General features: G+C 40.0%; 1 protein-coding gene across 2 annotated transcripts in view; it reads left to right on the top strand.

Moving 5' to 3' along the window:
• Nucleotides 1–476: 476 nt before the first annotated feature.
• TNPO3 (transportin 3) overlaps nucleotides 477–11,959 on the top strand; it is an 87,814-nt gene continuing 76,331 nt past the window's right edge. Inside the window, exon 1 of one of the 2 annotated variants that reach the window (XM_046669600.1) lies at nucleotides 477–894. In XM_046669600.1, the coding sequence (XP_046525556.1) occupies nucleotides 775–894 (120 nt within the window). In that variant the 5' untranslated portion in view covers nucleotides 477–774. The remainder of the gene's footprint in view (nucleotides 895–11,959) is intronic. The other variant, XM_046669601.1, reaches the window with a different exon arrangement.

The raw sequence follows: 11,959 nt of genomic DNA, 5'->3' as shown, positions 1-11,959 counted from the left end.
GTACAATATTTGATCACGTGTCTGCCTCCTCCTTTGGAGTCAGCACAGAAACCCTATCTTAAGTCACCTTTGGATTTCCAGTACAGTGGACACTCCAAGGATGGTTCAATTGACGCACCTCGTACACGCGGGTCAGAAAGGATTCCCTGGAGAGGGATGGAAAAATCGGAAACGGGCGGAGAGACCTAGGATCCATTGCCAAGCAGAGGAGTGCCGCTCCGGTATGGGATCCACATTGGTCCTAAAGCTCCACTCGGACGCAAGAAACTGAGAGAACCACATCCGACTCCTCCTTGCCGGCTCCAGGCCCTGCAAGGACACTTCCGGAAGGGGGCGGGGAGACAACAGGAGGCGTGCCGGGAAAGAGGCCGTTTGCACTGCACCAGGCGGAAGTATGCCAGAGGTCTTGGTGCTGCCGCTTCCGGTCCGGGTAAACGCGGCTTAGGTACACTGCATGGTTTGTGTCGTGCCGGGACAGATTTCTGAGGGCAGGTCAGCAGGTGAAAAGGGGACTACCGGCGTCTGGATTCAGAAGTCTCGAGTCTAGTGGGAGAATCGGAAAAAAGGCCAGGAACTTGAACACGATCTCACCTGTGTTTCCGAGGGGGCAACTTCCACAGGGAACCCCTCTGCCGTGGTAACGGCCAAAGAGGAGATGGCGCCAGTCAGGGAGCGGCCGTGGCCAACACAGTGAGGAAGCGCGAAGGCGGGGGCAACCGGAGAAACCTCGGGAGAAGAGCCAGAGCCGTCGCTGCCACCACCACCGCCACCACCATGGAAGGGGCAAAGCCGACACTCCAGCTCGTGTACCAGGCAGTGCAGGCGCTTTACCACGACCCAGATCCCAGCGGAAAGGAGCGCGCCTCGTTTTGGCTTGGGGAGCTGCAGCGTTCGGTGAGGGGCCCAGAGAGGCCGTTCTGCGCCGCGGGGCAAGGGCGCGTGGGACCGAGGCTCGAGCTGGAGCCTGAGCCGGGCGGTTGGCCTCGCGAGGTCCTCCTTGGGGAGGAGCTGCTACCGCGGGGTGGGGCTGCGAAGCTACATCTGTGCCGCTTTTCGGAAACTACTCGCAGCTGGTCGGTCGCGAACTGGCCCTTTCCCCACCCCGTGGAATCTGATTTGTAGGTCCGATACTTCTCGCTTGTGGCATCGACCTGGTGATCTTCTGTAAGTTTCCCCGTTGCTATTTGCTTCTTAGGCCCTGCTATTCTGTTTTGTCTTCCTTCAGTCATATCCAGTCCCAGGCTTTCTCCATCTTCCACTTAAGGATGCTTTATCTGTCTCCTCTCGGTGTCCAAATGTTGCATGTGGCAATTCCTTCCAGGTTGTAGCTTTACGCTTCACTGTTCCTTGGTGATTTGCACTCTAGTTTGAGCACATTATTCTCGAAACTTCGCAGGTTTCTAGATTCTTAAACACGTGAATTTTCCCCGCGTTTTGGAGTGCAACATAATGTAAAGAAAAAATATCAATTCTGGATTCAGAAAATCTTTGCAGTTCTCATTTTGCTGCATGTTGGTTCTCTAACCTTGTCTTTTCGGTTCTTTTTAAGATGGGTATCATAGCTGCCTTGATTATTCCATATAACTGTGAGCAGCCAGTGAGGGGTTTAATTGCGACCTAGCATACCTATCGTATTTCTCCATTCTTTGATTCACGTGTCTTAGGCTTCCTTCTCTGATTTTCATACTTACCTTTGCTGTGTTTAATTCTGTGTAAGTATGTATACTTGGTGATCTTGCTGACTTTACCTTTTTTCGTTTTTGCATTTTATACTTGCAAGCGTGTTTTTTATTTGCCTCCCTCCTTTCATTTCTTTTTTTAAACTCATAACTGGTCCTTAAAGGTGCTCTGTCCTTTTAAATCAGCCCCCACGCTGCAAGTGCATAGTAAATATTTAAAAATTTGCAACTTTGAATATTACACTTAAAAAAAATTGGGAACCCAGGTCCTTACGGCAAGATAAAGGAGTAAGTCTCACTGTAAGCTACAGAAGAAAATTACTCATGTATGGTCTTATTTAGTGTCTAGTTTTTGTCATCTGGGAGTCACAAGTCCCTGATCTTTGTATAGTTTTCAAAGTATAACTAGGAGAAATGCCACCCCAAACCGAAAATCAGCTCTTCCCTACTAAACCTGCTTATTCTTGTGTGTATTTTAAATCAGTATTTGAGTGCTTACCATGTACCAGCAACTGTTAGGAGTTGGCATATGAAAATGAACCAGACAAAAATCTCTGCTTGCTACATAGGATATTTGTGATGATTAAATGAATTAATACTTATGAAAAGCTTAACAAAGTTCTTGGAACTTAGACCTCAAAATATGTTAGTAATTGTTATTTAAATGGTAGTCACTTTTCTTACTTTTCATTAGTCTCTGTTACAGTCTTAGATCATCATCTTCATCACTATTTACAGTCAGGGTCCCAACAGGAACAGATGGTACACTTGAAATAGGGTAATTTGTGGAGGGTTTATTTGATATTGGTACTATTTATAAAGATGTGGGTATAATGTGGTACCACAAAAGATAGTGTAGGAACCTGTAACCAAAATGTTAACACCCTTAAGCTGGAAGGGATGGGAGGGGGAGTAGTTACTTGAACTCTCAAGAAAAGTATGGAGTTGGCTGCTTTGAGATGAGTGGTAGTTTTTAAAAGATTTCATTTTTTCCTTTTTCTCCCTAAAGCTTCCCGGTACATAGTTCTGTATTTTTAGTTGTGGTTCCTTCTAGTTGTGGCATATGGCATGCCGCCTCAGCATGGCTTGATGAGCAGTGCCCTGTCGGCGCCCAGGATTCGAACCAGCGAAACCCTGGGCCACTGAAGTGGAGCGCGAACTTAACCACTCTGGGGCTGGCCCCTGAGTGGTAGTTTTCAGTTGAAGGGATACAGTCAGCATGAGGTGACTTTGCAGGGAGGGAGCTGGAGTAATAAATATCCTGACCTTATTCTCCTAACCTCCTCCTGGGATTCCCCATTGAACAACCCAACCAGAAGGTAGGGGACACGGGAACCCGTTGATGTAGTCCATACAGGTCAGCACTCTGAGGTAGAAAACATGGTAAAGAAGGGTGGACAAGTGGACCTGGAAAATATCCAGCGCAATCACACATCATCATTTTTAGGCAACTTTAGCATCTGGATTGATAATTTACCCAGCACTTTGGCCTCTTAATTCCTTTACTTCTTTTTCTCAATCACTTGGTCGCACAGTCACATTTTGGATCTTGACATTACTAAAAAGTCACCACCCCACCCAATCACTAGCTTGGCCACCTGTTCACACATTCGTACCCTGGATCTTGTCATTATTAAAAAGTCACCAGGGCCCCCCCTCCCCCTATCACTAACTGAGACATTCTGTTCTGATCATATCCCACTCTTCTTCCAGTTTGCTGGCCCAATCTCAAGTAACCTCATATAATTGTTTTTATTTTTTTGAAGTCTTATTTTTTTTATTTTATTTTTTAAAAATTTTTTATTGAGTTAATGATAGGTTACAATCTTGTGAAATTTCACTTGTACATTATTGTCTGTCAGTTGTGTTGTAGGTGCAACCCTTCACCCTTTGTGCCCACCCCCCCCACTTCCCCTGGTAGCCACTAGTCTGTTCTCTTTGTCCACATGTTTAAATTCCTCATATGAGTGGAGTCATACAGAGATTGTCCTTCTCTATCTGGCTTATTTCACTTAACATAATTCCCTCAAGGTCCATCCATGTTGTTGCAAATGGGATGATTTTGCTCTGGAGTATTCCATTGTATATATACCACATCTTCTTTATCCATTCATCTGTTGATGGGCACTTAGGTTGCTTCCACGTCTTGGCTATTGTAAATAATGCTACAATGAACATTGGGGTGCATGGGACTTGTGGGATTGCTGACTTGAAGCTCTTTGGATAGATACCCAGTAGTGGGATAGCTGGATTGTATGGTAGTTCTATTTTTAATTTTTTGAGGAATCTCCATACTGTTTTCCATAGTGGCTGCACCAGTTTGCATTCCCACCAGCAGTGTATGAGGGTTCCTTTTTCTCCACAATTTCTCCAACATTTGTTACTATTTGTTTTAGTTATTTTTGTCATTCTAATGGGTGTAAGGTGATATCTTAGTGTAGTTTTGATTTGCATTTCCCTGATGATCAGCGATGATGAACATCTTTTCATGTCCCCATTGGGCATCCATATATCTTCTTTGGAGAAATGTCTGTTCATGTCTCCTGCTCATTTTTTGATCAGGTTGTTTAATTTTTTGTTGTTGAGTGTGTGAGTTCTTTACATATTATGGATATTAAGCCTTTGTCAGATGTATTACTTGCAAATATTTTTTCCCAGTTAGTGGGTTGTTTTTTTTGTTTCAATCCTGTTTTCCCTTGCCTTGAAGAAGCTCTTTAGTCTGATGAAGTCCCATTTGTTTATTCTTTCTATTGTTTCCCTTGTCTGAGAAGACATGGTGTCCGAAAAGATCCTTTTAATACTGATGTCAAAGAGTGTACTGCCTATATTTTCTTCTAAAAGCCTTATGGTTTCAGGTCTCAGCTTTAGGTCTTTGATCCAGTTTGAGTTTATTTTGGTGAATGGTGAAAAAGAATGGTCAATTTTCATTCTTTTACATGTGGCTTTCCAGTTTTCCTAGCACCATTTGTTGAAAAGACTTTCTTTTCTCCATTGTATGCCCTCAGCTCCTTTGTCAAAGATTAGCTGTCCATAGATGTGTGGTTTTATTTCTGGGCTTTCAATTCTGTTCCATTGATCTGTGTACCTGTTTTTGTGCCAGTACCATGGTGTTTTGATTACTGTAGCTTTGTAGTATGTTTTGAAGTCAGGGATTGTGATGCCTCTAGCTTGTGTGTTTTTTTTTTTTTAAAGATTGGCACCTGGGCTAACAACTGTTGCCAGTCTTCCTTTTTTTCCCCCTAAGGATTGGCACCTGGGCTAACATCTGTTGCCAATCTTTCTCTCTTTTTTTTCCCCCTCCCCAAAGACCCAGTACATAGTTGTATATTCTGGTTCTAAGTCCTTCTAGTTCTTTCTATGTGAGCCGCCACCAGAGCATGGCTGCTGACAGACGAGTGGTGTGGTTCCATGCCTGGGAACTGAACCCAGGCTGCTGAAGCCGAACACACCAAACTGTAACTGCTAGGCCATCAGGGCTGGCTCTAATTTTAATTTTTATCAAAATTAAAAAGTTTTATTTTTAAAATTAAAAGAATTTTAAACCATACTTTTAAAAAAAGTTGTAAAATGGAAATAGTTTTACAAGGCCTAGGATAAAAAAAGTGGTTACGTATAGACTTTCTCCTATGAAAGATGAGGATTTAGGCTCTCTCCATCTAGCATATGTATATCCTGGTAATATTTCCTTTTTTGTCAAAAATTTTTCTTTTGGTGGTAATCCTTACCTTTTTCTATTTTTCACATTTACTTTATTTTATATATATCCCCAAACTCTGTCAGTAAGTGTAAATATCTTCTTAGTATATTCAAACTGGTAATCTGTTCCCTTTTTTGGTGGAAGGAAACTTCTCCCAAGAGCTGCCTGCTCCAGTCTGGCCTGGTTGTTCTGCATATCTGTTGCAGCTGTTGTCCTGAGGTCTCTATTTAACACTATGCTAGGGAATTCCCTTCACCTCTTGTTTTGGATGTGCTGAATCCTGGATCCCATGATCTTTTCTTGGATTACTCCCTCATTTGATGGATAATTGAGAAGGGAATCTTCACCCCTTCTCTCTCATTGTCTTTCTGTTGGCCTTTTTGGAGCACTTTTACCTGGAGAGAATTCCTCTAGTTTTCTGCCTGGTGGTTATAAATGAGCCTGCAGGTAGCAGGAAGGAGAATGAGCTGGGGGATGGATCTCATCACTAAGTATGTAGGCTTTAATTTAATCTCCTATTTTCCTTAGGATATTCCTGTCCTTAGGTGAGTCTGTTGTTCAAGAGTGCAGAGTCCCTCTACTTCGGTCTTTCCAAAGTAAACCATGAGTCTTCTTTGAGGGTGGGAGGATAGTAGCCTGGCCACTCACAGTCAGGGAGAAAATCTAGGAGTCTAACTGCTTATACAGATTTTGAACCCAACCCTTTGTTTTCTTTTCCACCTGTGCATCTGCCTTCAGGTGTGTACTGCTAATTCTTGAGCCTTAATTAGGATTTTGCAACATGAATCAGTTTGCCCCTTGGCTTCTCCATTCTCATCCCATCCTCCCTCCCTGTCCCCAGGCAAATTTTAGCTTTCTTAGACCTGCTGACAGTTAAAACTCATCTGTTAGCTATCTAGTTTCCACAGGTTTGTTAATATCACTCATGTTTCCGTTCTCTTTGTCCTTGTGGGTCCTCCCCCCTTTTTTAAATATCTTTACTCTGATTTTAGTGGATTTTTGGAGGAGACCTGAGGGCAAACAGATGTGTTCAATTAGTTCAATCATGTTAAACAGAAGTCCCTGCATTAGATCTTCAGTTTTATCAAAACCTTCCACTGACTGGCCCCTACTTTTTCTTTATTAGGTCTTATCTTTATTTTTCTGTTTACCCAATTTGGATTCCAAGATCTCTCATTCTAGTCGCTTTTTTTTTTTTTGCTGAGGAAGAGTCACCCTGAGCCAACATCTCTTGCCAATCTTCCTCTTTTTGCTTGAGGAAGATTAGCCCTGAGCTAACTTCTGTGCCGGTCTTCCTCTGTTGTGCATGTGGTTTGCCACCATAGCATGGCTGCTGAGGAGTGGTGTAGGTCTGCACTGAGGAACCGAACTCAGGCTGGCCAAGTAGAGCATGCTGAACTTAACCACTAGGCCACGGGGCTGGCCCCTTCTAGTCACTTTCTTAAATATACCATCAACCCTTCATGTGTTATTTGGTAAAACTTCAGTATGGATGTATCCACCTGCTTCTGTCAGCTCTAGGTGCTCTGCATCTCATTTCCTGAATTCTCAGGAACCTTGATCTTTTGGTTATCCTCTGTCTCACTTACTCAGACTACCTCTTTACTCGGTCCTTTCCATCAGCATTCAAACAGCTGTAGTATCTCCCATAGTAAGCAAATGGTTTTTTGGGGGAAGAAGATGCTACCTTTGTCCAGTTTTGTGATTTCTTTGATTCTTTCTTATCTCTCTGCTTTTGCTATTACTCTTTCCCAGTCCTGTTTTCAAGTGAAGAAACTAACCCATCTTTTCAAAGTTAGAGTCATAAATGATTCTCTTCAACTGAAAGTCACTTCTGCCAGCACTACAAACCTAGAGCACTTTATTTAATTACATTTATCATTTTTTTCATCTTTTTGAAAATTTGTTTGACTCCCCCGCTAGGCTGTCGTATCCTTTTATTTGTTTATGTAATCTGATACCCATAGTTGAAGGAATAAACCATGGTTATTAAGAAGGAATCAAGATGCCTGATGTGGTTTTTTGTTTTGTTTTTTGTTTTTTTTTTGCTGAGGAAGATTGGCCCTGAGGTAACATCTGTGCCAGTCTTCTTCTGTTTTATGTGTGGGTCGCTGCCACAGAATGGCTGGGGAGTGGTATAGGTCTGTATCTGGGATCCATACCCAGGCTGCCAAAGCAGAGTGCACCGAACTTATCCACCAGGCCATGGGGCCAGCCCCAAAACATAGGTTCTTAAAAATGTTTTTTGAATCAGTAGCTTGTAGGCACCTCCAAAGGGATAGTTGGGTAACTCAGATTTGTCTTTTTCTATGAATTTCATTTTTCGCTGCTTCTCTCTGCCATATCCATGGGTAATTGAAAATAGGCATTCTTCAACCTCCTATGATGCTCTGTTTTTGATCTTTCCATCCTTTTTTTTTTAAACAACTTTTATTATGAGTTTATATTGACCTCTTTTTATGCTTTGAAATACTTGGGTACAGAAAGGGGGAGGAATTTCTTGACTCAAGAAGTCTTTCTCCAAGTAGTCACTAAGTGATACATTTAACCAGAAGTATTTTGATGTAATAACAAGCATCGGGTTTTAATTTTCAATTTGAAGTTGGTAAGGAACAGAATTTGCTTGATTTGTTTCAAAACCACCTTGAAGAATATACATTTTGAAAAACTATTATCCTTACTCTCTTATGCCCCATGCTTTACTAATCTTAGAGTCATTTAGTGTAGTTATAATGACCCTGGTGACTATAGATTTGGTGTAAAGGTGTAATTTGGGTATGATTTAGCTGATGCCATGAGTTAGCCTTTTTTCTCTTTAATATTTGTATAAAACAGCCATTTTTCTGACGAATCTATGTTCATTGTTCTAAACTTTTTTCCTGCCAAAATTCTTGGAAATAGCCTACAGCCATGGTTTTGTTTTATGTAATAGGCAGATATCACTCATATCTTCAAAGTATTTTAAAAAAAATAAAATTATTTTGAAACAGATCTTAAAGGAAGCCTATGTAACAGTGGACTGTTCTGAACACTTGGTGGTTTCTTTTGTCCACCTCCAGTAACCAAAATTAGTAGAAAATCTAGAAAGCAATGGAAGGAAAGACCATCTCTTTCTAGGGCTAATGAATTATGCTACTCATTTGTTCTATTTTGTAGTTGGGGTTATAAGGAGGAGACTGCTTTTACAGAGACAATGTGTGGGTTAGAGGTTACTTTAAAAGTTTTATAGTTCTATCTGAACACTGAAAAGAATTGATGAAAAGCATAAAAAGCACAAACCAAGTGAAATCAAGTCATACGTTGATTGACTAAGTTGGCATTGTCATTTTTGGTTTATCACATATCCTTGGGAATTTTTCTTCTAAATATCATATCAGGAAGGTCATGGATCATGGAGTACTGGCTTCAAACTTCTTTCCTAGTAATTTTCCTCTTTGGAATTCCTTGATTCTTTAGCCTAGTTCTGAAACCTAGGGTCTTTGGTTTTTCTCTAGCAATTGCAGTCATTGATTTGATGTATCTGAAAATCTACGCATTTTTTAATGCTTATGCTCTCATCCTCCAGTTAAGTGATCCTTAAAACATAATATACTTTTGAAAAGAAAGCCTTCTACAAAATAGAAAATGTTCCTATACAACTTCTGTGGATTGATTAGTTCAGTGAACATAGGAATCCTGTATGCCTTGCATTGCTGGAAACTGGGAGTATATAAGTAAATGATAAAAACCAAAAACTCTCTCCCAAAAGAGTTTGCTAATCTGGCTGTGTCATCTCATATGGTAGTCAATAGCCAGATGACTACTGTGGCTATTTAAATTAAAATTAAATAAAAGTTAAAATCACTTCCTTATTTGTACTGACACATTCCAAGTCTTGGATAGTGCAGATAGGGACATTTTGTGTTATTGGTGTATTGGAGCCTATGAATGAGAGTTTGATGGTATTTCTGTTGGCATGGTAGTCTGTTACATGGTGGCATTCATCTGGATTTGGATTAGTTTATTTCTTGTCTTCCCAGGCCTTGGACCAGAGTTGATGGTTTGATTCAGGATATAAAATTATCAGGACACTGCTGCATCTTCTAATTATAACGTAGTTTTCTTTCAAAGCCTTCCAGATATTTCTTCAGCATTCTTTCATGTTGATTGCACTGATGTTTATGACAGAAATGGAAAATAGATTTTATTTATTGTGGTAAAATATTTGTAACATAAAATGGAACTATTTTAACCATTTTTTGGTGTATAGTTTAGTGGCATTAAGTACACTCATGTTGTTGTGCAACCATCACCACCACCCATCTTTAGAACTTTTTCATCTTCCTAGACTAAAACTCTGTAGTTATTAAATAATAACTTTCTATTCCCTCCTTTCTCCAGCCCTTGGCAACCACCATTCTACATGTTGTCTCTATGAATTTGACTATTCCAGGTACCTTATATAAGTGGAATCATACGGTATTTGTCCTTTTGTGTCTGGCTTATTTCAGTTAGCATAATTTCTTCAAGGTTCATCCATGTTGTAGCATGTGTCAAAATTTCGTTCCTTTTTTTAAAAGGAAAATTTTAACCGTTTGTAAGTGTACAGTTCAGTGGCTTTTAGTACATTCACATTGTTTTGCAACTGTCACTACCATCTCTCTCCAGAACTTTTTAAATCTTGTAAAACTGGAATTCTGTTCCCATTAAACATGGTTAATTCCCCATTTATCCCCCCCCCCATCCCTAAGCAAACACCATTCTGTGTTCTGTTTCTATGAATTTGACTACCTCAAATAAGTGAAATCATACAGTTGTTTGTCCTTGTGTGACTAGCTTATTTACTTAGCATAATGTCCTCAGGGTTCATCCATGGTGTATCATGTGTCAGAATTTCATCGCTTTTTAAGGCTGAATAATTATGTACCATATTTTGTTTGTCCATTCATCTCTCGGTGAACATTTGTGTTGCTTCTACCTTTTGGCTATTGTGAATAATGCCGTTATGAGCACGGGTGTACAAATATTTGTTGGAGTCCCTAATTTCAATTTTTTTGAGTATATATCCAGAAGGAGAATTGCTGGAACATATGGTAATTCTATGTTTGTTTTTTTTTGAGGAACTGCCATACTGTTTTCCAGGTTTTATAGAATTTTAAGCTCTGTTGAACTTAAAAACTAATTCATAGTAAGTTGAGATTGCTCAGATTCCCTCTGCTGTATTTCTCTAGCTTGTACCCTGGTACTGAAATATTACCAGAGTGTTTTATTGCTGTATAGGTGAAGCCCGAGAGAGAAACGTTATTTCTCTTTATTAGAAGTTCACAGTATTGCTAAAGGGGATAATTTTGTAGTGTTGGGCAGGTAGAACTCCTTAAAAGTACTGACTTAATTTTCCTCTTTTTGGTAGAGTTCCCAAAATGAAAATATGAAACATATTTGGGGGGGCAGGTAAGAAATTTTCTGTTAACAGAGTTTACATTTATGGTTTTTACTTATTTTTTTCTTAAGCCCATAGCACAATTCTTTTGTTTTTCCCTGTATTCATTGTTTCTTTGTTTGTATTTTCTGTCTCAGCCAAGTTTAATACCATTTAAACAGATAGCCCCAAAGCAGAAGAATATACTTGCAACTAGACATGAAAATGTACATGTTCTTATGTAAGCATTCAGAGTTTTCTAACACTGTTATACGTTTTTTACAATGCTTTAAGCTAGACATCTCCGATTTCTATAACATGAAAACTTGGAACTTCAGCATCTCATTAACATATGCTTAATAAATCTGATAATCTCATCATTCTCCTTTATATGAATTATTATGAAATTTGCTCAGATAGACAGGAATAGAGACCAGTAGTTAAAGGAAATACATTTTCTATATTTTTCGCTTTCAGGAAGCTCTTACACGGGCTGCTTCTTTTGCTTCAAATGAAATGGTTTCAAGCTTGGCATTTTCTACTTTTAAAGCAAGGCTGCTCAGTATAATTAGTAAGGCCCACTGTGGAGTGATTACCAAGGAATGCATGCTTCAGTCACTCCCAACCCAAGCTGGTCTTCTAGATCCAAGTGTATTTGGGCCTTTTTTCAGGGCCATTCTTGAGGTTAATCATATGCATAGGTGACTGAGGGTTTGTAAATGGGATAGGGATTCTTTGCACTTGTCATGAAAAAGTTTTGGCAAGATTTTTCAGTACCACATTATGCATGACTGACAGCTACAGATTTGAGCCAAAATTAATTTGACAGAGGTCATTCCGACATAGGATTGTTTGAAAACACTTGTCCGAGAAATACTGGGATTTCATCAGAAACTGAGAAGACCACAGTGTGCATTGCTGTCACTTGGTCTTACTGATCTCTTTTGTTGAGATCAAGATAGAACAGTGCACATGGGCACTTGCAAAGTTGTCTTGAAGAGTGTTTGAGTATTTCTTCTGGAATTTGAATAGCTTCTGATATTTAAAGAATTATTTTTAGCCAGAAATCTCTTCCCTCCCGTAAGGGAAATAATGTCTCCCTTTTAATTATCTATTCACTTATTTTGAAAATAGCTGTGAAATGTAAGTTGGCTGAACTTGTCTCTATAAATGAGCTGTTTTGCT

The sequence above is a fragment of the Equus quagga genome, chromosome 8 (assembly GCF_021613505.1).
Source record: "Equus quagga isolate Etosha38 chromosome 8, UCLA_HA_Equagga_1.0, whole genome shotgun sequence".
Lineage (NCBI taxonomy): Eukaryota > Metazoa > Chordata > Mammalia > Perissodactyla > Equidae > Equus > Equus quagga.
The sequence above is the reverse complement of the archived record's forward strand: the minus strand, read 5'-3'. Positions and strand labels throughout refer to the sequence as shown.